Source organism: Micropterus dolomieu, linkage group LG07 (assembly GCF_021292245.1).
Source record: "Micropterus dolomieu isolate WLL.071019.BEF.003 ecotype Adirondacks linkage group LG07, ASM2129224v1, whole genome shotgun sequence".
NCBI lineage: Eukaryota > Metazoa > Chordata > Actinopteri > Centrarchiformes > Centrarchidae > Micropterus > Micropterus dolomieu.
This window is the reverse complement of record NC_060156.1, coordinates 5,754,850-5,780,809: the sequence shown is the minus strand read 5'-3', so window position 1 is coordinate 5,780,809 and position 25,960 is coordinate 5,754,850. Positions and strand designations below refer to the sequence as shown.

At 39.2% G+C, this 25,960-nt stretch overlaps 1 protein-coding gene across 3 annotated transcripts in view; it reads left to right on the top strand.

Annotated features, from left to right (window-relative positions):
- Nucleotides 1-7,601: 7,601 nt before the first annotated feature.
- pard3bb (par-3 family cell polarity regulator beta b) overlaps nucleotides 7,602-25,960 on the top strand; it is a 232,692-nt gene continuing 214,333 nt past the window's right edge. The window contains exons 1-2 of one of the 3 annotated variants that reach the window (XM_046054896.1): nucleotides 7,602-8,692; nucleotides 24,105-24,206. In XM_046054896.1, the coding sequence (XP_045910852.1) occupies nucleotides 8,576-8,692; nucleotides 24,105-24,206 (219 nt within the window). In that variant the 5' untranslated portion in view covers nucleotides 7,602-8,575. The remainder of the gene's footprint in view (nucleotides 8,693-24,104; nucleotides 24,207-25,960) is intronic. The other 2 variants (XM_046054894.1, XM_046054895.1) reach the window with 2 other exon arrangements.

Here is a 25,960-nt window from a genome sequence, read left to right as displayed (position 1 = left end):
CATCAGCTCACATCAAATTCTTATTGCACTGAAAAGGCAAATATGACCAAATGTATTGATTTAAAGGACCTGGCTGGTGTTACCTGGGACAAAACCAACAATGAATTAAATCTAGTATTGACTGCATAGCCTGATTCCGCCTAGTTCTCTTTGCCATAGAGCTCCACTGTTAAAACTATTAATTTCTCATCAATGAACCACAACATTTCACTGGGTGTCTTAATCATTCACAATCATCACAATGAAAATGCACCTTTGTTTGTTTTGAGTCAATCCCATATACATCGTCCTGTTTACTCCAGTTTAAGTAACTAAAATACAGGAACCAGCACTTTTAGGATATTACAGTCTTTAAAAACAGTAAATAACCTACGTACTTTGACCGCTTTTCAAAGATTTACATCTTTAATCAGTCTGTGGCGCTCCAATCGAATAGGGGTAGAGGTAGGAAAGCCAGAAAGTACATAGAGACAGACTAACACATCGTTAGTTTGATAGCATCACAAGTATAGAAAACTGCCAGCATTATTCCAGGTGACGCTTCACTTGATTTGCTGATATTTAGGTTAAGAAAGCTTAAGAATACACAATATATCTTGTATATTTTTGTGTAAATAGTCTGAACATAACCATCTGCCTGGGATCATAAAAGCCTTTTCAGTTTTCCATGTAAGTGCTTTTCTTTTCCCATAGCTGTAAATCCAAAATCTGTTTTGAGATGCATGCTCAACCCCCACTCCTTTGGCCTCACACAGACATTCAAGCCAGCTTCTCCCAAAAACATGCCTTAAAAGCCAGTTGAATTCAATCCTGAACCACTTTTCTAGCAGATTGTAGAGTTAAATGTATATTCATCTGAGTAAATTACATAAAAAATAAATAAAGATCATTTTCCAAGTTGCATGTTCCCAGTTGTGTCACAGTCAGCCTTGATAAATTGCAACTGTGTGCGGTGATATCAGCAGTTAACGTGATCACAGCACAGTCACATGATAAAACACACACACACACCTTAGTCCCCACAACTAATACAGTAGGTTTCAGGAGCAGTCAGAATAATTCTCTGCTTCTTATACACACATAATTAGTTTTCAAAGTAGCTTCCAGTGAAAATATTATCAATTACTTCCTCTCTCTTCAATATCCTCCTTGGAGACACGTGGATTTAGTGGGCTCACATTTTCTGACGTGACAGTGTGTTAATTAAGCTATTAGTTGGAGTGTGTGTGTGTGTGTGTGTGTGTGTGTGTGTGTGTGTGAAAGAGAAATGCTAACTCATGGTATGTTCGAGTTCAGTTTGTGGTAGGTATGAATTTGTGTACGTGTTCTTCTTCACAGGTGTTTAGACATGTTTTCTTTCTTCTCTAATTAACACCTGCTAACAGCATCAGATTGATCGGTGTGAAATACAGAAACTCACTTTTCTATTTCTGCGTCTAACAGGAACGAGTGGAAATGTTTATGACAGACATTCACTGACTGTTCTACATGTCGAAAGGTGACGTTAAAGAGTAGAAAGATGAGAAGAAGATGCTCTTAAAAAGTAAAAAGAGTCGGAAATTAACACGGGTACCCAGAGAACCCATTGTTTTTTGACTTTCTCTGTCTTTTTCTTTCTGTATGTTCTGATCGTGCTTTGCATGTCTATCTGCTTGTCTTGTATGATTCTCTGTCTTATACACACAGAAAATATGGTCCATGTGTTGGCAGCGTGGCTTCAATGGAGAAAAAGCAGTTTTCATGGACATTCATACCTCAGACTGCCTGCAGTGTAAGCAAAAGTGAAATTAAAGACACTGTTGTGTTTTCAGGGTTTTTGAGTCATCACTGGCAGAAGGCCTATTCATTTGCCTTCTTTATCCTGCACCTGACCCTCTCTAACACAAGTTTTGTTTTCACAAATTGTCTTCTTTGTCGTTTTTGAAGTGCCAAACTTTTGTCAATGCAACCTCTCCTTCACTACTACAGACAGCAGTCTGGTACAACAAAGACCAAGATCAGTATGCAGGAGGAAAATGGGGGTCTTTTTCTGGTCAGTTAGTCAGTAGATTTGATTGATTTTTTGTTTCATGGCAACCTGGCCCCTTAAATGGCCCTCTGATTTTTCCAAAGCTACATTGGGCTGTAAGTAGGCCTTCTCTCAAAACAATAAGAAATAACCAAAGCAACTCAAATATGTAAACCAGCCCAAAGAGTAATATTAGCACGAGCATTTTCAGATATATGTGGGCAAACATGGAGAACAAAAGTAAAACTGTTCCCTACATTATTATGAGAAAACATTTCAAATGAAAGTAAACTACAGTGTGGAATATAACCACGTGTTTACTTTGCTGTTGAGTTGCATGGTATTTTCTCATTTCCAAAATATTGACCCATCCATTCATCCATATATCCATCCATCAATCCCATAGGTCCAGCATTCCAAGTGGTGCTAGAAATTGATTCTAGGATTTAAGGATTCAAATTAATTTAATTGTCATTTTACAACAGCGTTGTAAAAAAAAATCTGTTTACAAGGGGAGAATTTTAACAAATGAAAAGGGGTTTACTCTGCCCTGAATACCAACAAGGCTAGTACATATGTGACACATTGAAGATCTCTGCAGGGACAAAGGGTGATCGACAGCGCTACTGTGTGTGTGTGTGTGTGTGTGTGTGTGTGTGTGTGTGTGTGTGTTTGTTAGAGTGTGTAGTGGAAGGATCTATTGAAAGCCTGCTATTCTTTTCACTGTGCAGTGAGATATGTGGTGTGACTGTGTTTGCCTATTCGTGTATGGGGGGCTGAGGGTTTAGGGGTGTGGACTGATCGAAATCCCCCTACTGACACGTCCTAGTATCGATCTGTCTGTATCTGTGGCCAACACATGGCCCCACCCACACACACTCACACATACGCACAAGACCAATCTGCAGGGTGTAGGAATAATCTTTCAGATACCATGTTGAGCACCAGGGCATAGCATTCTGTCTGGGCAGGATTTATCCTGTTAATATAATTTATTGATGAGATCTGGAGATTAAGAATGCAACACGGAGCAGGCAAAGTAACGTGAGCAGACAAATGCAAAATGAAGACAACAAATAAGCACCACGCTAATAAAGGCATTAAGATGAAGAAGACATTATCGGAGGCAGTGACATTGATATAGGAGCACTTGACATGCATTCTAAATCACACAAAAATATAATTTACATCAGAAGTTTATTCTTTTGTGAACCATTATTCAAAGCATCCTATTAATGTTACAAATTTTAGGCTCCTAAAGATTGTCTGTGGGTCATATGCTCACAATGAAAATAAGTAAGTGAGTAAGTGGGACTATATAACTGGGATCTAATAAGACTTACAGTATAGGATGAGCTGAATACAATGTCCATGTGGCGCTGTTAGAGGGGATACTAACCTTTGTTTTCCACAAACGCTGTGGAGCAGCTGTTAATGGCTCAACAATGTAGTCCTGGGTCCTGAATCCTTCTTGGGACACTACTGTTTTTTGGTTTCCTGTCTCTCCACTGTACTGTCCAAATGCAAAAATAACACTGATGAACTTATTGGGATTGTATTGTGTACCTGCTTTGTAACTGCAACTCATGAGGGAGCACTTTAGCTGCTAAATGCTCAAATGCCATATGTTTACCTGTTAACTCCACCATGCCTCAAAAAACACCTGCCTTACCATATCACAACTGTTATCTACAATATCCAGAGAACGTCAAGACATTTGGAAAGAAGAAGTAGTAAATTTGGAATTATTTTAGGATTTCCAGGAGGTTTAGATTACCTGTCCTCTCAAATAAATTAACAGTTTTATCAGTCTCAGTTGAGGGCTTATCCTGCGTTCCAGTCACAGTTGGAGGTTGGAAATTTCCCAGTGACTTCAGACCTCAATGCCAAATGTAAACAAAAACATGGCCGATAGTGGCAAACTGATGTTTCTTTGTCAAGTGTACACACAAGTGAACCCTCTGCGGTGACCGTGCTGTTTAAAAAGATGGCCATTTTAATCAAAACAGTCAAGTGACTTAAATATATGTTCTTTCTTAAGTGTGTTCCCATGTAGCTACATTTGTTGGTAATGTTCCAAAGTCAGTACATATTGTTTTTATTTTTATTTTTAATATTTTCCTGAATAACCTTTGTGCAGAGAAGATAACTTTCAGAGATTGTTTACCGTAACCAGCTACACTGGTGACATCTGTTGACGTCAATTTACTCGCAGAACAGGATTTACAGGTTTTTAGGATAGTATATATTATTTTTATTAAATACAGGCAAATATACTTTATGTTGCCTTTTTCAGTAGCTTAGTTAATGGTTTATCATTTACAATATGCTCTTCTATGGGTGCTGCTAGTGTTGTGTGATGTCACACATCTGCCTTTTCATGAATGTCATGAATCATGAATTCATGATGTTATTGTAGATGGTTTTCCCCCGAGATCACAGGTACGATTTCCGACTCTGAATGGCCTTCCACTGTACTTTTTCTAGTTGTAGGTTCAGCATACTTTCACTGTTGTTGGTGACATGTCTTCAGAGAAGTGAGAGCTATGAAGATCACATAGCCAATGATGTTAATCATAATAATCATGACTGCCATAAAAAGCTACTGCCACATTTGCTGTCCCGCAGCACAGGAAATATGCTTCTGCATTGCGGTGTCCGTTTCTACGTGATAAACAGTTAATCATATCATGTGTACATATCATCTTGTACAGTCCTGTCACATGTCAAGTCCAAGGAAAATCAGTTTGTAAAGGTGGTATATTACAATCTCTAAGGTCTTCTCCAACCAAATGTGTGTGTCTTGTTGTCTCCTACTCTTGTTCTCAGGTGAAGGCTGGATGCACCCATGAACTCCCAGAGAGCCTGTATGGCTCAATACAAACACAAATACGGGAGTATATTACATCAACATTAGGCCAAATGGCTGCACTGGAATTACAGTTAGAGAATGAGTGTTTGTGGATATTATTGTGTATGTGGGCCCCTGTTGTCTTATGCCTGATGTGCCTCCTCTCATTCTCACCTCTGAACGCCTTCTGGTAACACATTTGATCTGAGGTTGCTTGGGAGGATTTAGAAACATGATGGATGATGCATATGGAAAATATGAGTATATGATCTTCAACATAATTAAACTGTTATTTCAGTAGCAGGGGTGATGAGACTGTAAAGGATGTGTCCATGTAATGAAGTTATTTTATGGATAGTATATACTCTATGTGTACCCTATGTGTTTCCATCCTGCATGTGTTACAAGAGCAACTTATAATGCTCTCCTCTCCCCCACTTTGCCCTTAATTTTCCTTCTTTCTGTCTTTCTTTTTTTTTTTTTTTTTTAAAGCAGAACATGTTCTACCACCCATATTGATTTGTTTGCCAGGGCCTGGATGCACCTGGCCACACAACAGGGGAGCATTCACATCCTAGCATGTTCGCTGTGGTTCATAACAGTTCATAATGGAGGAGGCACAACACAGAACACTGCTGAGGATAGGATTTTACCATATGGGGTGAGGAGGGGGAATGAGCAACCATATGGATCAACTGGGCAAGGTTTGAACACAAGCGTGTGTATCCCTGCGAGAGAAAAATTAAACCAAAGTGGGAACCCTGTTTTTAGCAGGTGGGTTAAGATTGGGTGTAAGGGTTGGCTAAAGAAAGTCAGATCAAGCTGTCCCTACAAATAAAGTACAAAATAATATAAAAATAAGTGTATATATGTCATAGAGCAATAGCTTTTAAATTTTAAATTGAACGGGCATGGACAAAGAACGTGTTTTGTCATTTAGTTTGCAGGACAAATGAAGTTCAAATTGATGGTGACAAAGATTAATCCAAATAATTAAAGTTGATTCTTTATGCTGATATAAACCCAGCTAACAGTCCATTAATCTTCTATTATTACGTTAATGAAAAGTCACTGTCATTAATACTATATACATGTTGTTTGTGGAATTATCTTAAAGTCAAAGAAACATGAAGTTATAAAAAAGAAATGTGTTTGCTTCTTAATTCAAACATTCCAAAAATCATATCCTAAATGATTATTCAAGTGTTCATCTAACTTTGAAACTTTCACTAAAGAAAGAAAGAAGAAAAAAATGCATGCATGCACAATGTTCCTCCTCCCCCGGGGTTCATTAGAAGCAATGGAATTCAGTGACCCAGAAACTAAACCTAGCCCAAATCAATTAGCAGACATACACATGCATACGTTTGAGCTGCTAATTACAAAGCCAAACTCCACCTCATGGGGAGGGGATTCCTCTTTGAAGATGAGTCAAACTGTGAAAAGCCAAAATGTTTTGTAAATACAGTATTTTTGTGGGCTTCAACATTATGATGCTGAGCTACTGAGCTACTAGCCAGTGGGAGATTTTTAAGGGCATTGATTAGGTTTCAAGTTTTCGTAAGATGCCAATTTACAGTCTGCTGTATTAATGTGGATCCGTCCATGCATGCATGTCGAATATAGAGTTTACAAAGGTAAAACATCTACTACATTTACTATTAATAATATTTATAATAATATTATATAATATTTCTGCCAGACTGACGTCTTTTTATGTATTTTGTATTTTATTTTCTATGAATAATATGTTTTGCCTTTTTATAAGTGACATACAATAAGGAAAAAAACAACATTTAATAAACAAAAAGCATTAAATAAACTAAAATGATGGCTCTCTTCTAGTGTGCCAGTAAACCATGACAGTGTGACAGAGAGCCAGCATGCACAATACAAGGATCCTGAACCTGAAGCAGCTAAATGGAACTCAGCCATCATTCATTTTATTATTTACACCTGTGATTTTCCTACTGTGACATGTCCAAATGTTCTCTGTGAAAAAGGTCTATAGTGCCGTCATTAGTCAAAAGTAGTACTTTTACTTTCTACATTTGAGCAGGCTAAAAATGAGTGCTGAGTGTTATTTGAAAGGGGTCTCTGGTAGTGACAAACCCACAGAGAAAATTTGCACCCAACTATGTTGCTCTCCTCAGTTCTACAGAGCATTTTAGCATATTTTAACGCGTTGTTTTGGAGACCTCAACGGAGCCAAAATTGAGAGTGAATTTTACATTTATCAGGTGAGTGAGTGCTAATGTTGCTGTGTGTCTGCCACATGTGTAAATTGGTAATTGTATGCTAACACAGTCATACAACTGTATATGGTAATAATGCATTCATGTTGTTGTTGTTATTATTCCAAGTGGCCCAAAAAAAAAAAAAAATGAATGAATGCAGCTTTAATCATTTTGAGTGCAGGACTGTTACTTTTAATACGTACTTACGCAGTACAATAGTGCTATTTAAATAAAGGGTTTGAGTATGTTTTCCACAACCGAAGCAGTTGCCGCATGCTTTTAGAAAATGTTTTCCCAAAAGATGAATTCAGATCTCTCTGGTATTACTAGTGTCCCTTCTCACCCGTGCTTTTGTTTTCCCTGCACACCATATCTTGCTGTTGAAGCAGTCGCTGTAAGTGAGAATGTGGTCCCATTAATGTGAATAGAGCATTATCTTTCCTCTCTTCAACTCTGGCAACAATTTGAATGCTTCCCCTTTAAGAAAGTGACAGTAACAGGCTGTGGAGGAGCTGGTCAGGAACTGGCCAGGAGCGGACGGCAGTGAAGGAATCTCAAAACTTTTCCAACACACAGTGTCGTCTGTGGTCAGTTAACAGTTTCACTTCGCCTTTGTCTTTGTAGTGTGAAAATTAACGGACACGTTGCCTTACTGTGCGTGTCGGTGATTAAGTGGATGCTCCTGGCCGCCGGGAAGAAGGAAACTTGCGAGAGGAAAAAGTTATGGAGTGATGCCCGAGCGACTGCATCCCTCCCTCAAAAGTTCAGCTAAGGTTGCTAATGTTAGCCGGCGTAGCGACTCCGCTCGCTAACTCTGATGGGAAAGTTTGGGTAAACTTTTTGTTCATCTGTCAAAACAAGAAGTAACAAATCATCCGATGTAGTAAAGAGGGGCTCGAGGATATGTAATGCGTGTGGGACACATCTTTCATCCTTTGCTTGTTGTCTCGTGCCGGGCCAGGTTACAGTATCAAGCTAATCATTTTTAGCCAAGTGGAGCTAGCTGAGAGGCGGCTAACGTCTGTCAAGGGAAGTTAACAAGAGTTAGCGTCAGTTTGCTCCCAGAAAGAAATGGCATGACACACAGTTCTCGTTTACCAGCGAACACTCAACTCCATCATGAAAAGACCGCAGTGTTTTTAACGTTTTTACATGGAGCAGCTGAGTAGCGTCAACACTTGTTTAGATGTTACCTGTTGTGAAGGTGTGAGAAAGGGAGCGATAACCCTGATGAACATAGTATGAGAGAGTCGGATTTACATTACTTATCATCACCGTGAGTTGTGGTCGTTAGGAATGGCACGGACAGACCTTAAAGACATTTGACAGTCTTATAAGGAGCTACGAAGGAGCACTGTGACTTTTGAAGAAGTTGCTTTGGGACATTCTGCGGTTACAGTACTGTGTTATCATCACCACTGTTCATCACCCACATCCCGAGAAGGCCTGCGTCTTGTGAATGAAGTGGAGAGTGCTACAATGAAGGTGACTGTGACATTTGGGCAGACAGGTGTGGTGGTGCCCTGCAAAGAGGGGTGGACTGTGAGAGACCTCATCCAGCAAGCCACGCAGAGATACAGAAAACTCCTGGAACAGGTACCGTCCCTAAGTTTTGAAGTGCACCTCCCTTTTTCAAGTAGCACTCACAATTAGCCTCTAGGGAGAATATGCAATGTTGTGACACTGTATGAACTGTATGTTTTGGCGTAGCTGCTCCAAATCCAGGCAACTGTGTTTTATTGTTTATTATTTTGAGCAATCAATTATTTGCTGAGTGCAATACAGTAGTGGATAGTTTTAGATGTCACACAGCCCTAAAATGCAGACCAGCATGCCGACGTTTGCAGATTGTTGTTTTCCCAAAGATGTTGGTTTTTGCAAAACAAATAAGAACATTTTCAGAAGAGATGGCACGTGTACCCACCTACGACCAGGTGGTACCAGGTACTGGGTTTTTGGTACCATGCAATACCGTAAAACTTAAATTAAGAGCGTGGCCTTTACTTTGTTGTTTCAAACATTGAACTCTAGATGAAATGCGGCTTATGGGACAGAGCTTTTACTATCTTTGTGCAAAACTCTTGCTCAGCAAAGAGAGGAATTAGGCTACTGTCAAATTGTTTATTTCAACCAGTCTTAATATTACTTGTATAAAAGTAAGTTGTTTTTTTTTTTTTTTCAAGTCTGAATTGTTTCCCTAAGATGAATTGAATGATTGAATTGTGGCGAATCTAACTGCTCTTACAAAGTGTAAATATTCATATTTGTATGTCCGATCTAAGCCGCTTACCAGGATGGATACCGAAAGAGGATGGTAAAATGCAGGAGAACCGGGTAAAAATCGGGAGGGGTGACTGGTATGCACTAGGGCTGAACGATTAATCGTTTTCAAATTGACATTGCGATTTGAAAGAACGTGATTACCTAATCGTGAAGACGGCGATTAAAATATAGGTTAATTTTAAACAGTTAGTTTTAAACAGTCCTGCAGTTAGAAATTCATTCCGTTGTCATCCTTGTGTGACAGATCTGCTCACCAATCTCAAGCACCATGCACCTCCTGTTACGGTCCTACTCACCAATCAGAGCGGGCACAGGGCGTGTACATTTTCTAAAATCAAACAAAACTAAGAGGATAACGTGTTGGATAATGGGGTCAGGCGAACCAACACAGGCGGCAGCTGTGCCACGGTTTTTTCCAGCGTCAACTCACACGGAAGTGTTTCAGCAGTGGAGCGTTTAGCCTACACGTTGTTAACATGTTGTTAATTTGTAATTTTGTGTGCTTCAACTTTGGATAACGGCTCTCTGTGAGCCCGTTCCGCTCCCGGCAGGCTAACGTTACATATCCACATGGAGCATTGTAGAATAAGAGCGTTTTACCTGTCTGATTTTGCTGACGTGTTCAGTTGTCCTTGATTTTTGTGCTTCTGCCATGTTTAAGGACACTACATAGTTAAACTGTTTCTTTTGTCTGTTTTAACTGTGTTTATTGTTGATGTACGATCAGGAGCCTGCAAAGGGTGTTTTATTTTGGAAATAGACCAGATTCTCTATACCACTCTGTGTCTGACTTCATGCCTGGTTCATCTGCTCTGTGCTGCATGACATAGCTTCCGTTAAAAATAGACTGGCAGCGAATACTGAACTTTAGCAGAACTTCAATAAATAAAAAATCGCAAATCGAATTTTAATTGCAATATCTGGCAGAAAAATCGCAATTAGATTTTTTTCCCTAAATCGTTCAGCCCTAGTGTGCACCAGGCCAGTAAAAGGGTGTAATTGGGACTAGACTTTTAATTGAAGTTTTACGGTACTTGTTATGAATGTTTAAATTCCAGTTTTTGATGCGTGCCATTAAAAAAGTACTATGACTGGAAAGTAACTCTCTACTGACACTATGGCAGGTACATTTTAAAATGTTTTCACCTTGTAGGGCCGTTATGATGGAAGCTTTTTTATGTAAATGCTGCTCATTTGTTTGAGTGGCCACAGTGCCACTGTGCAACAGTGCAGTCATTGTAGCTGTATAATAACGTTTCATTTGCATTGATACCATACCACCATAGTCCATTTTGCCCAAGAACATGAAAGAAAGCATGAACAAGTGTAATTTTAACTCTTTTTGAGGCTGTTTGACCTTTGAGCCATCAGTTGCATTATTCATTCTCAGTAGTAGTTTTGTAATAAGGGTTCAGGATTTTTATGAACTGACAGACTTAGAGAAGAGGCGAGATAACTTTTTATGAAACAGCACTTTCATAACATTTGTGGTTTTCCCTGAAGTCATAAAAGAATAATCGAAAGCTCTGTCATTTTTACGTCATGAAAGGGCCATATGATTTTCACAGCCTCGGGAAAGTCTTGGGAAATTAGATAGAGTCATGGAGGTCCAGTTCTCCATAATTGCTGCATAAAAAATTAAAAGCATATCTGATATGAATTGTGATGGTCCAGACAGAAGCAGGCCCGAGTCGTTTCCACTTTAGTTGTAAGCGAAACATGCAAATCATTCCTTCTTGTGATTCCTTTATGACTGCTGTTGATTCCCTGCACTGCTCACAGGGCATGAACCCTTTGACCCCCATCAGACGACCAAATCTTCTCAGTGACTCGCTTCATATTGGCTCCATTATTCAAAGAGCACAGCAGTCATATAGATAGATGGCCTCAGTTGTGATTGAGGGGGAGCTGTTGAAGCCGTGTGTTTGTGTTTATGTGAGACACACACTGAGACAGCACTTGCAGATGCGCTCATTTTTTTTCCCACCCTCCTCTTTTTTCTTTCTCCCTCTACCTTTTTTGCACCCCCTTCATCTTATTTATCATCCTTTCCCTTCTCACAAGTACATCACCTCTTTACCCTCCACATGGCTCTCCACATAGTGGGAACCCTTGCATACCTTCCATTTGAACTCTTCTTCCTCTTTGAAGACTTCCTCCTTCACCTCCTGTTCATTATGAGGTTACTCTGCCTAGAAGTAGAGGTGAATAGTTACGTTTATAATTTTTAACTCTCTAAACTAACTGGACGGGCAACTGGGTATAATCAGCAGCAATGTTTAAGTGTTTAAATTTCAGTTATTCTCACTTTTTGTGTAAGGAGATATAAACAGTAATGAGGGTACAAAACCGGTTTTGAACATTTGTGGGAACAGTGTTTAAGCTTTGAGTTTCTGTGCAGGTGTTTCCATTGGCAGCTGTTGACTGACCTATGACGACCTGCTTTTTCACATTTTGGTATGTCGTGGCAGGAAAAGCACAAGTGTAGTTGATAACACTAAAAACGAATGCATTCCATTGAGGTGAGCTAGTTCCAGGGTCCTGTTATTGTGCATTTTGGTTCACTGACATGGCTGACTGGGACACCAGATGCAACTGAGCCATCATTAATGCCGTTTGTTTCACCTGTGCTTTTTGTGATATGAGAAGTCAAAATGTCAGCTGTGAAAAAGGTTTGCCTAGCGGTAACTGTGTTGCTTTTTTGGGTCCAGTTGTGGTGACAGCAATTGATCAGGCTGTAACCACATTACTCAGTACGTTACCTTGTGATTTATGTCAGGACATGGAGTACCGACAGGTTCCAAAAATAACTTTTTGGCTCATCTGCCAGTGGCGGGTAAACTGAAATTTTACCAGCCATAAAGTTTTTTTTTACTGGCCATAAAACTGCATCCAGTATTATATGACTAAAAATAATTACCTTAAGTTTTTAGTATGCAAACTCATCTTTATCTTTAAAGTGACGTTCATAATTAGATAACATCAGATTGACAACCACTATTAAAAACTTTTTCAGTAAAAAAACACTATCAATCAAAGTCATTGTTGCACTTTATCTCAAACTGTTCCTGCACCTCATCAACATGTCCTTGGCTGTGTCCAAAAACACCACTCATTCCCTACTCCCTACTCCCTATCTAGTGAGTTGTATGTAGAGGACTATATAGTGAGCTCACCCGCAAAATGAAAGCAACACTTTTGGACACTTTCGGTCATTGCTGCTGGACAATCGGTTGGTGGACTGTTTTTTTTTTTTCTATCAGCGCAATGCATGATGATATATTGATACATTCAGTGCCTGTATGATATGGGGAATAAATGTCATATGTTCAGTGTAGTAGGACCAGCTGTATGGAGCTGGTATTCAGAGTGAACCAGCCTTGAGCAATTGCTGTCAGACTCCGTGTCTGCGCTGGAAAACTCCAGCTTCCAACCTCCAAACTTCATGCATTTGACCATCAATAGAGACACATATTCAGGGCCCTTTGTAATTCCTGTTTCACACACAATAAAAATGTAAAACTTGCTTTGCGTTTATCTTGTGAGTTTGACTGCTGGACTGCTTGAGTCAACAACTCTATAACACGAAAAAACACAACCCGCCATAACTACAGCTGTTAGAACCCAAAACAAACATTTTTCTGTGATTTAGTTGCAATTAATGGATCAAACTGATGAGACTTTATTGTCCGCTGTAGTGGAATATCTGTCTTTGACTTCTCCAAAAACAGAAATACAACCATGACACCACAGTTGTCATACATCAAGAATTCAGTTAAGAATACAACACAATACCACCATTAAACATACAACAACAATAGTGCCATGAGCTGAAAACACCAGCAGCAGGTGGAAATGAGGTACGTTACAACCTACAAGAAAACACAATAAAAATGCAATCATTTTGCATTCAGTGCCTGTATGACATGGGGAATAAATGTCATATGTTCCGACATGATGATGTCATGCTATGTCAGGTCTGTCAGCAAGATGACAAGCAAACAACTTTTAAAATGTAATATAGCTAACCTCTGAGTCACGATTAGAAATTCAAGCTGCTTTGATTTGCTGCCTTCACTATAGGTACAGTGGGGAGTGAGGGTCACATTAGTCTCAGCTGGTAAACCTGGTCCTGGCCGGTGAGCACAGTTTATCTTTCCCGCATTAGGCGGTTGTAAATTTTTGACCATGAGTACAGGGACGCAGAGTCGCGTGGGGATTGCTCGAATAACTAAGCATCGCTTAACTTTAAGTGATATTACAGCAGACGTTATACCAACCCAGCAGGAATTTTAAGGGTTTCATTGCCAGCTACTGCTTCAAAGTAATTGTTGTGCATGTGACAAATAAAGAACTTAAATCAATTCGCCTGTACCAACATTATTAGTTTGAATCAAAAATTCATGCCCGCCTGGATAACACTTATTAAAAAAAAAAAAGTGTTATCCAGAAGGGCTCTCTAGTAGACTCTGTCACTGCAGAAAAATAAATAGAATTTACATTTCTTCGTGTTGGTAATAACAGCTTTTACTTAATAAGTACACAGGTCAAAACAAACATGAAGGACTTAGCAAAAATGAATTTTAGTTTCAGTAGGGCACGCACAAGAGCAGCAACATTTTATGTGACGATCACTGAGAGACCGAGTGAGTGCTCCAGGTGTGTTTTGCTACTGCTGCGATGTGTGTAATGAAGCACCTCCTCCTCTATCGATTAGGTCTCGTGTTGAAATACTTTCCTGTATGTGTTTTGGCCTGCTCTTCCGTCCTTTCTCTCCTCCTACTCTCTCCCACACCTTTGTCAGCACTTCTTTACATTCCCCTTTGTAATTTCTGTTTTTATTTCTCCTTCTGCTGTCATTCCCACTTTTTCCATAGCTTTGGCCTCTTTCTCTTCTCCTTGTTTGTTTAGACATTTTAAGTTTGCTCCTTCTGTTTATGTTCATACTCCCCTTTCACGTCCTTTGACCCCCTCCTCCTGAATGTCTTTCTCCCCCCCTTTCGTTCTTCCTATCTGGGATGGAGAATACATATTTTCCTTAATTGCTTCATCTCATTCCCTCTTTTCCCTTTTGTATTTGTTTCTCTCTGTATCTTTCTCGCTCTGCTCCCATCACTCAGTCATTTCCCTGCAACACTAATCTTTTGTAGCGGTGTAATTATGGCTGTTAATGTGTTCCAGGATTAGAAAGCCAGGATATGTGTGTTGTAGAGCAGTCCAGTCCCTAATCCTCCCTCCCAGTGCTTGGCAAATCATGTTTTTAAATTGTCACAGAGACAGCTCGCTTTCTCTCTTCCCCTCCTCCCTAGTTGCTGCATCCTACTCAGAAAGTATGCTGCTTGTATTAGCAACATTTTTTAATCTTGTGTTTTCCTGCATGTGTACTCTGTAGCTAACTGTCACTGGCAGTCCCATTTATCAGCTGCTCTGTTAGTTTTCCCACCGTGGTGCTTAAGAGACGCTAACACTTTGGCATTAAAGCGATGTTTCACTGATTGATGTTTTGTCTTAAGTTGAGTTGTTTTGTGTTTTAGTTGCATAGATTTTTTAAAATGTCTTTCACATTGATCACAGCCTTATTATTAGAGTTTGTATAACTCTTTCTTTTACTCAGTGTGGAACCAAAGGGATAAAGGCAAATAGAGAGCGCTGATGTCTTTGTGTGTGGGATACACCAGACTTTTTTTATGCTACTGTATTGAAAAGTCTCGTCTAAGTAATAGGGCTGGGCGATTAATCGTATTTTGTTTTAAATCACAATTTTGGCTTTGAACAATTATGAAAACAAAATATTCGAAATACAAAAATGATTGTGCTGCATTTGTCGATATAATCGATTACGTAAATATGTCGACTCGGATTACTTGCGTTGCTGCATCTGGTGTTAGTGATAGAGGGATTTCCCCAGACAAGCTCCAGCTACAAGAGTATTTTAGACAGACACTCAACAACGTGCTACTCCGTTCTTCATCGCCTTCTTGTGTAAAAGTAATTTCTGACCCCCTGCTGTCATGGTAACATAACGTGTGTCATCTAATGTTCGGCCGTTTCATATTTTCTGTTTATATAACGGCCACGTATGAGCGAATGAGCTGAGTCTATCATAACAGACGATCCGTGACTGTCTGTAGTTTGTGAATCCTTTTAGTTGTTTTCTTTGCCCCACACTGATGCAGAAATAGATTTGATTATCATACTGCATTATTCAATATTGACATAAATCCATGTCAGAAAAGTTTTAAGTAAAGTAGGCCTAATTAATGTCTGTTGTGTTGTTATCACAACACAAAAGTGATGTGAAAATTTGATTATTTTAATGCTACTATTGTCATTCTAATGTGCTTCATGAGGATGATTGAATGAAATATTATTGATTAGACACGTTTTTGATATTTATTTTGGATAAATTGGTATGTTAATCGAGTAATGGCAACTATTTTTTCTTTAGAATACACAAAATAGATTAATCGTTAGATTAATCGTTAATTAATCGACTTGAAAAATAATCGTTACGTACAGCCCTATTGTTACGGAACGAGTTGTCATCAGCTCAGTAGTTCACCTGTCTGCCCTTCCAAGCAGTCAACCTAGTGAAACACTGCATTGCTGTCATCCTCTTAAATTTAAAATGTTGGAAAAATTATCTAACGATTACAGATTTTGTTGGTACGATTATTGTCAGAGAAATAATCACAGTTTCATGATTATTACGATTATTATGCATTAATTAATTTCACAACACTAGTTATGACTTAAGTTGATTTTTTATATTTAATTACATTAACAATTATATTTCTATCCCCAGGGGAAATTGTTATAAAGGAGGGGAATAAACTGAACTGTTACTGTCATCAACTCTCATCCGTACATATGTTTTAGTGAAAATGATAGAAAGAAATTGAGTGCAGTGTTAACTGAAATGCAAATAATTGGTAGTCCTGAAAATCAATAAGTGCCTGATGTATGTTAGTGTTTTACACCTGGCAACATTTTCTCAACACAGACCGGAGGAGGCAACAGGATGTAACGTTAAATGTCCAGTGAGTGAATGTCTTGAGAGGACGACGTTCTGTCTTCCATAAAGGCCCTTTCAGAAAAGAAGCGATTTGCACTGCATGGAAGCTACTCAGCGCTAAAGTTCAACTGATTTGACTGCGGCGTGCGCGCGAGCCGCTCCTGTAACTTTATTTTCATTTTGTGGAAGTTGCCACAGTTTCGTTCAGCAACAGAAACACTCGGTGTAGCGGAGCCTTTACGATTAATTAACCGTGACATTTTAAAGTGCGGTTAATAGTGAAATCCTGTAATCACTGCATGCCTATAATGCATATATAATAATATAAAATGATTTATTTTTAACAGTTCAATAAATGCATGATCCTTCCCAAGTCAATTAGTAATAAGCAATATTGACCAAACTAATTGTGATTATGATTTTGGTCATCTTGGTCATTTTGGTAATCGAGCAACCCAAGGCCAAGAAAGAGTCCCTTTCAGATATTTGTTGAAGTTTGGGGGGTGATCTTCACAGATCTGTCAGTCAGTACCCTGTCACTCAGTCTTTCACCTCACTCAGTACATCAGGGAACTAAGTACATAGTTATAAAACCAAGCAACAAACACAGCTTGCTGCCAACTATAGCATGGAGCCATCACTGTTGATGGATGAACATGGAGGCAAAGCAGAAATTGCGGTAGGTGAAAAGGAGAACAAAAGTTGCATCAAAGTAAAAAAAACAATACAGAAGGTTCTTGTAGAGCGGTAGCAGAGAGGAAATGAACAAACCTTCTGAAAAAAAATCAGAACAAAGTTGATGAATGTTTTAAGGGACTTATCTGGCATAGCATGGCGAAGAGGAAGCATGGCCGTAGAAAGAGGAGGGAGAGAGGAAAGCGGAGGCTGTTTTTCCTGGGGAGTTGTCAGGAAGTTATCAGCTTGTTGACAGACTTCTTAATTACCTTTGACCAACCACACAAGCGTGTGGTTGTGTGTTTATGGATTCCTGCCTTTGCGGTTTCTGGTTTAGTATTCTGTGTTCTGAATATATCAAACTGGACAGTCACATCAACACATCAGTGTGTATATATAAATTTTTTTAAGTGAAATTTGGGTAAGAGGTGGCTCTTAAATATAGGGTGTGTTTGCGCATGTATATGCTTACACTTGCACATATAGATTGTAAGGTGGATGTGTATGAAAGGGTTCCTGCCTATATGGGTGTGTGCTGTAGTTTTCATTATCCAGTGCAGGAATGCTGATGAGGCGTTGCCAAACACGCTGATAAAATAGTAAAACATCCTGGCCCTATGCCACAGCCCAGGCAATTATTTCTGAGAGGGAGGGAGAGGCAGGGAGGAGACATGTGCCGCCTCCTCTGCACTCAAAAAGTGAATGTGTTGATCCAGCCTGAAAGCTATTCTTTTCTAGTCTAATACGATTCTTTTCTATTCTATTCTGTTGTAATATTATTCTGTTTTATTCTGTTCAGGTATGTAGGGTGTAATGGCATTTTCCAAATCAGCCTGACAAGCTTGCCATGCTAAACCATTAATATGTAAGAATGAATATCCTTGTATGCAGCTTACCCTGGCTGGTAAATATTAATATTATATCACATTATATTATATTTGAACCGTCAAGATAAACCTAACTTTAAGTAATTAGAAGAGAAATGTGAATACTGAAATGTTAACATGGTGAGTAACGGTTACCATGGCATTTCCACCAGCAATTTTCTTGCCTTGCTTTTCACAGAAGACTTTGTTACTGCAGAATCACAAGATGGGTCAAGGGGAAATTTAACACAGATTTAGTTATTTTTCCAGAAATAGGTGCTGCATCAGATGTCACTGCCTCTACCAAATAATACTTTCTAGCAATAATACTTTATATTATTGGCCTAGCACCTAAATATTGGAAATGTTTTATTTTTTTCTGGTGGTATTGACGAGAGCTGCCACAGACTCAACCTGTTGCAGTATTCAGCTGCAAGTGTGTGGACCGGATTCCTTTCACATTTTGTGTAGACCGCATGAGCTCCAGAGTTTGCTTAAAGTGTTTTGCGGTGTACCCAAGTCCACATTTTTTGCAGAATGCATATCAAACTCTTGAGTCAGCTGGCAGACTAGAGAGGCTTACTGTTAGATAAAGATAAAGAATGGAGGAAAGGTGGAGGGGGTTAAACATACCTGACATCACTGAATAATCTACATAGTGCTTTAACTCTGTTGGAATTTTACTAAAACATAATAATAATTTCAAGATCATGTCCTGAGAGTCAAATTGCCCGTGATTATCTGCAATAGTATCAGGCAAAACACTGTATTAAGTGCTAATCCCCCCCATTTTCAGATTAGATCAGTGTGTTTACAAGTCTTATCTTTAGTCTTTCAATTTCCCTGAGTGTCCCTCTAGGTTTGTAAACTAAAAGACTTGGAGGCACAGAGTTTCTGCAGCTCACAAAAGATATGTAACACATTATCCATGCACTTCCCCTGAATATCAGATTAGATCGGGACGCTCACAGTTCTTATCTCTTAGCGCATTCTAAGCTGTAAGGCTTGCTTACTGTAACATGAGATCAAAGGAGGTTGTTAACCTTAAAACAACAGCAGGTCACCAAAGAAATTAAGCTGTTGGAGGTTGTCACATTGTTATCACGTAGTAGTTAGTGGAAGGAAGCTCCAGGATCTGGTCCAAAACCTGCACTCTCTACTAGGGATGGGGGATCGTTAATTTTTATTGATATTAATACCCTTATTGAGACTACTTAATGATCCGATTCTCTATCAATACCACTATCGATACTTTACTATTATTTGGTGACAGTTATTTAGGACCAGACCCAACGTGCATGAGGTAGGCCTGCACGATATGAGGAAAATATTCATGTGCGATTACGTTGTTATATATTGAGATGACATATCATTTGCGATAAATAAACAGAATCTTGTGTGCATAGCTGCCTGGTTGTTTTAAAATTAATTACAGGATTAAAATGTAATATTTTAAATACAGCTAAATATTCTTTCTAGAGCAAACAGCAAAGTCACTATGTAAAGTCAATATCTGACATCACAATAGTGAATGACATTTAGAAATCAGTCTGTATCCGTCCCTCCTCCTCCTCCTCCTTGTCTCTGCTGTTATTCACGGCCTGCAGGTAAGGTTACCTGGTGGAAGGAGGGAGCGGCTGGTTTGTCCCAGCCAGTAGCTAAGTTTTCAGCAATGTGCATAGACCAGTCTATGCCACAGACAGACAGCTTTCTATTTAGCTTGTTTGTAACATTTGGCTAATTGGCAAGCTAACGTTAGCTGTGCTTGTATATAACATACAGGATGACAGACTGAGGACAGAGCAGTTTAAAATGAACCCTTTCTACATGTTTACCTTACAGACAGGTGTACTGATAAGTATTGTCTTTTTACCCGCGAAGGTTTTATTGCACATAACGAGCGTAGCTGTCGGCAGCTCGAGTAGTTTGGAGCTAACTGAACTTCAGTGACGGAACGGCATCTCTCTCTGCAGGGCGCAGTGTGTGTGTGTGTGTGTGCGTCACAGAGAGCAGCAGAGGCTGCAGCCTGGTGAGCCTTTACGTTAATCTGATTGTTATTTACATTTCGGTCTCATGTCTGAATAAGAACCCTGGTCACTTAGAAAAACAGGAAACAAATTTGATTGGGCCCTACCTAAAAATTTGTGTCATTATGTCTTATACATAAAATGAGTTTAATAAACCAGGAAACACTGTGAAAGAGCCAATTTGAAGTTGCTAAGGAGATTCTTCTCACAGTAATAATCTGACCAACAGTCTTTAAAGTATTTCTGCCAACCACATGGATGAATAAATGAATATTCAAAATCTTTTACATACAGCATGTGAGCATTGAACAAGAGTGTCATTCAGTGTTTGTGTGCACTGTTGGATATTATAATACAGACAGAGTTTGCTCTCTATTACCTTTACATGATGAGACTGATGACAAAATACATTAATGGATTCACTGTGAGTAGTGACGGGGATTGTCCCTCGTGCTCACAACAGTCATTAGTTAGGCTTCGATGGTAAAGTAAGTTTTAAATATAAATCAGTGATGCAGCCTGAGAGAGAACAAAAAACACTCTTCTTCCTTACTGTCATAACATTTTTAACTCACCGTTGTTCTCCCTTGGTCTGTCACTCACTCTCTGCTGATCGTTCTCTCTCACGGGGGCCAAATATCGCGCAAACATGCGGCTCTTTCCATAAATGTCATGCTTGAATGAAGTTGTAAGGAGCATTAACATAAAAGACACTTCTGTCTGAGTGACAACACGCCATCACTTAAACAGATAAATTAGTTTTTGCTTGATAAATGACTAATATGGTTATTAATTAGAATCAGTAGATCTTTGTCAGGTGACACATTTTTTTCCCGCACGAATGCAGTAGCATTATAAAAAAAAAAAATAAATACATTGAAGAGAAGAGAAAAAGTTGGCTCCTCTAGGGCTGTGGATGTGGACGTGATGACCATAGTGGGCTTTGTTGATATAAAAAAAATTTTCTTGCTTGTGTGTTCACTCACTGGAATGTAATGTTTTTCTTTAAGCGAGCCAATGAAAATGTAACTCTTTGTGCTTCTCTGTAGTCTTGTTTGCTTTTAAAAATGTAAAACATGGTAGAGTTTATCATGTATTTTTGTCAAGCCGTAGTCCTTGCAGTGCAGTGACTCACTGCTCGTGTCGGGATGATGGATTGAGGGCTTGCCTATAAAACAGTATGGGCCCAATTTAAAACTATTGGAACTTATTCTGAACCCCTGGCTGTCATTAAAAACACTGGTCTCAAGATGTGAGATGTTATGTGCAAAGCTGACGGCAGAAAAGATACACAAAAATTTATATGACACTTTAGCACTGACATTTTTCCTAGTAATCATAAAACCATTCACATGTGTTGTCCCAGAGTTAATATGCCCCAACACCCTGATTGATAGTGCTCAAGGAAGATAAACACTTTTTCAAAAGAGTAAATAAAACAATGTAAATGCAGTGTTTGAAAATCTTTCTCCCTCATACATCTGGCCTGGGTGTCAGCCAAGTCAGTGTTACAATGGAGTCATACAATGAATTCCAGCAGGAAGGGAGGGAGGAAGAGGGAGAGACAATTTAACAGTGCAAACAGCCACAGTGTCAGAGTCTTGTTCAACATTGATGGTTGAAAAGCCACTGAGATGTCTTGTTTTGTGAAATAATAGGGGGAAAAAAAGTTTTTTATGGACTAAATTTAACTTGGGATAAATACTTTATCTAAAGTAAGCAAACACAACAATGTTTAATTTTTATTACATGTTTATTAAGTAAGTCGAACACAGTATGTTGAGTTTTTCCCATGTAACACATAAACAAGTGGGCCTATCTCAGTCCACTTATCAGTGAAGTACGGTTTAAGTGATGTATAGTAAACAACAGTTTTTTTTCCAATATAATAGGTGTAACAACACTTAATACTAGTCTTACTTCCTTAACTAAGTGCATTTCAAAATGTTATTTGTTTCTGTGTTATTTCCTACCCATTATGTATATTATTATATATAGATGAGACATATTTACAAAGCAGAACCACTGCGCAGTAAGTGTAACCAAACTTGACTTTTGGGGGAAAAGAACTTGTTATTACACTTTATTTGTCGACCTAGCCTTAATGAACACAGTTAAGTTGCATGTCCAAAACTACTTTTAAGACACCTAAAGTTTACACAGCCAAGCAGCTTCAAACTTTGGGACCTGGCTTGTTGATTTGTCTTTAGAACTGACCAGAAAAGATAAATTGGTATAAATGTACAAATAAACGCATTTACATCATTAAATTATTTAGAAAGTGCGAGTGGATAAGTGATTCATAAAGAGGGTTTTGATGCAGAGCTGAGTTTACTGTAAGGACTGGTATTGACATTGAGACTGGCAGTGCTCTGTCTTACCCTCTTCCTGATGGGAGTTTTTGAAAAAGCAGTGACAGACACCTGACCCTGAAAGAGTGATTTAATGGAGCAGCACCCTGTAATGTTTTCTTTCATACCTAGCTTCAGGCTGTTTGTGGTTTTGTATGTGCTTGTGTGCTTGTGCGTTTTGAACGTGTGTGTTGTCTCAATATGTTGTTCAACAACCAGCTCTATGTAGTCAGCTGTCCAGTGCAGTGTCGATGTCATTAATCACGGACCCAACACGGCGGAGAAGGGGAGTGAGGAGGGAAAGCGAATGGGCCAGGCTGGAGTTGTAATCTGTACAAGGCACCTGGGGAAAGATGTGGAAGATGTAAGGAGGAATGAAACAAAGAAGAGGGCAGAAATGGTAGGAGTTGAACAGAGGGAGGTGTATAAATAAGAAGCAGAGGGAAGGAGTTGTTGACCAGTAATAGAGACCTTTTGCTGTGAGTCCCTTTTTTAAGTCCTCATGAAATAAAAATATAGTTTTATTATAGTTCGCTAAGTTTCCATAGCATAATTTACGTTTACTCAAATTATTGTACTACTAGGAAAAGACTCCCATGTGATTGTTTCACCATAGGGGTGAATACAAATTTAAAACATTAAAACCATTGATGAGAACCTGCCTTTCTCCATTTTGTGTTTTGATGAACCCTCCCTGTGTTATAACATTATTCCAGTGTCTTCCTTTTGTTAGAAATACATCACATTAAGAAAGCAAGACGCTATACTGTTTTATCTAGAGTTTAAGCTGCAAGATAAATACAAAGTCAGGTCGGTGAGGGGAGTTTCAGATAGACAAAATGTTATACACTCTTGATTATTTTTATGAAATTACAGTGACTGTTTTGTTGCACCATCAACCGTCATCTTTTTATTTTAATATTGAGTCCTCTGTACTTATGACTTCACTTATTTAAATGGTGATAGGCGAGGGTATGACACATATACATATACATAGACTGTATATAAGAAGTGGACGTAGTCATCGTGACGTCACCTGCCGTTTTGAAGCCTTGAGTTTGGCCGATAGGGCGCCGCCATGTCGAGTTTTTGCAACCAGGAAGTGCCCAGAAGTGACTATACGGCGGAGCTGACGGCCGTGTGTGGCGCTAGCTAGCTTGCTTAGCTAGGTGCATCTGTAACTCCCCTTAACTTTCATTTTAACAGGGCTGATAACTTTGTCTAGCGAACAACAGTCTTAAAACTAAATGTACTCACCAGAGAAAGTGAACAGCCAACTCCTAATAATAAGCTTTTTCAACGGCGCTGGTTAAATTTACACAGTGCCGAGGGTACGAGACGGCTCTAGCCTGATTGACAGGTCGCCATGGTAATGACTTGTCAATCATAGATAAACCCGCCTTAAAACATACTCTTTATTTTATGGTCTATTTTAAAATAAATGCGACCATTATTTAATAAATCAACATCATTTTGTATTGAAGAAGACATGAAACTGGCGACTGAGACCATAAAGTCATTATGAAAGTGTTTACTGAGGTAATTATTCAGCTGAGAAGTAGCCTCATTTTACCATTATTTCTAATGGAGCCAGACCTATTTTTGCAACCAGAAGAAACGCCCCCTGCTGGCCGTTCGATAGAATGCAGGTTTCAGGGACTTCCGCGTTCGCATCAGATCGCTGACCGGAAGCTTCCCGCTTGGTGCATATGCTAAAAGTGTAATGGGGGGGAGTGATTAGCAGGTGGTTATTCACACGTTGATTTATATTTGTTGTGTCCTGTTTGATAGGAAGGAGATTTCCTGGTTCGGACTCACCATGTTGAATACTGTGACGGAGGGATTCTGGACCCCGATGATATACTCAGCGATCTGGTGGAAGACAAGGACAAGGTGAGAACCTGTTTGGGTGGAGTGTGATGTTTCATGTTTGCTCCTGCTTTTACTGGTGAGATAGTTTTACTTAATTTATTTTCACTTCCTTCAATGTAGAAACAGACTTTGTGAATCAGGAACTCAGTGGTTTTATGTGACTATAAGCTGACCACAAACAGCCATGTAACATTTATACTTATAAGTAGGCTTACTGCATATTAGACCCACTGCACTGTAGGCTCGACGGTTGGATACATGACTTCTATCACTAACTGCTCAGCTTTTACATTGTTTTTGGTTTGTGACTTTTTACACAAATACATATACCGTATACCCGTGAACTGTCAGGAAGGTATTAAAAATACAGATACCACCCAAGCCTATTGGATACCTCTCATATAATGAATATAATCCTTTTGAGGGTGCATGTGGTTGGATGAACGTTTGAGCGGGTATCTGTGTCTTGAATTTTGTGTGTCTGGATGTGTGTGTTCAGACTCTAGAGCATTGAGCTGCAGTGGGCTACAAGCCACTCCCTTGGATAGAATATTGCCTCGCAAGCAAAATTCAAAGGGAAAAGGTTTTAACTTGCCTTCAGCGTTAGGCAGTGTCATTAGCAATTCACTTTTGGAGACTCTGCAAACTCAATCCATATATTCCCCGTTTATTCTTATTTTTCCCCCGAGGAATGTGTCATTTTTCATTTTTGGAAAGTCTAGTTTTTTCACACCGTCTCATGGATCCCGGCATTATTAGAATGTGATAAATGGCCTAGATTAGGGGCTTTTTGAACCATTGCTTACGACATCAAATGAATTTTGCACCTTCCCTCGGTGGCTCTGCACATTAAAACGGTATCAACATGTTTTAATGAGCCCTATGGTGGACTGAATCTTTCATTTAGGTCACAACTTAAAAATCTTGAAGAACCTACTGGCTAGAAAATGTAATGTATAGTATATTTCCCTGTCCTCGGCTCATACTGTATGCCTGTAAGGATGTATAAGTACTGCAGGGTTTGTTGGAGATTCTCTGAACTAATTAAGAACAAAGTTGCATTAGTTGGTATTTCTTTCAGGGCTGTGAGAACCTTTTAGGAAGAACTCTCTCTTTCTCTCCCTTTCTGTCTAAACAGAAGCTTCTGTTCATATCAAATATTATAGTCCAGATCTTTGTTTTTAGATCTTGTGACAAAGATAATTTTGTTAACGTGAGTCTAGGTAAATGAGAAATGTTTATAATCTTGTGTTACATGATACACTAAGCCGCAGCAGGGACCATATGACTTAGTGACTCAGCAGCTGACCTAGGGGATTACTATCATGAGAGCCTGTTGCCATGGTTTTGTAGAGACTGGGAGAGCAGCATGCACACTGGTCCTGCTGTTGACTAGTTGTCACTTCGAACAAGTACTTCCCATGGCGTGTATACTATTTTCTGGTAACAATCTCACAATGCAACTCCCTATATTTTGTAGATGTAGAGTGACACAATATTTCCATGCACTACACGAAATGATGGTGTTTAAAATCTCAGTTTACTGCTCACTATAGAGTAAACTCTTCAGTGTCTGTTATTTAGGGAATAGTGAATGAGGGAAGAAGGGAATGATTTTGGGCAGAGCCCAAATGTACACTTAAGGGTTTTCAGGGCTTTTTGGCCACAGTTGGCACAAAGCCAGATGCCCCTGCTTCCAGGAGAAATGCACCCCTTTTCTGATAATGTGATAGCAATTGAACATGTTGGTGTTATGTCTTAATAAGCACCCTGGA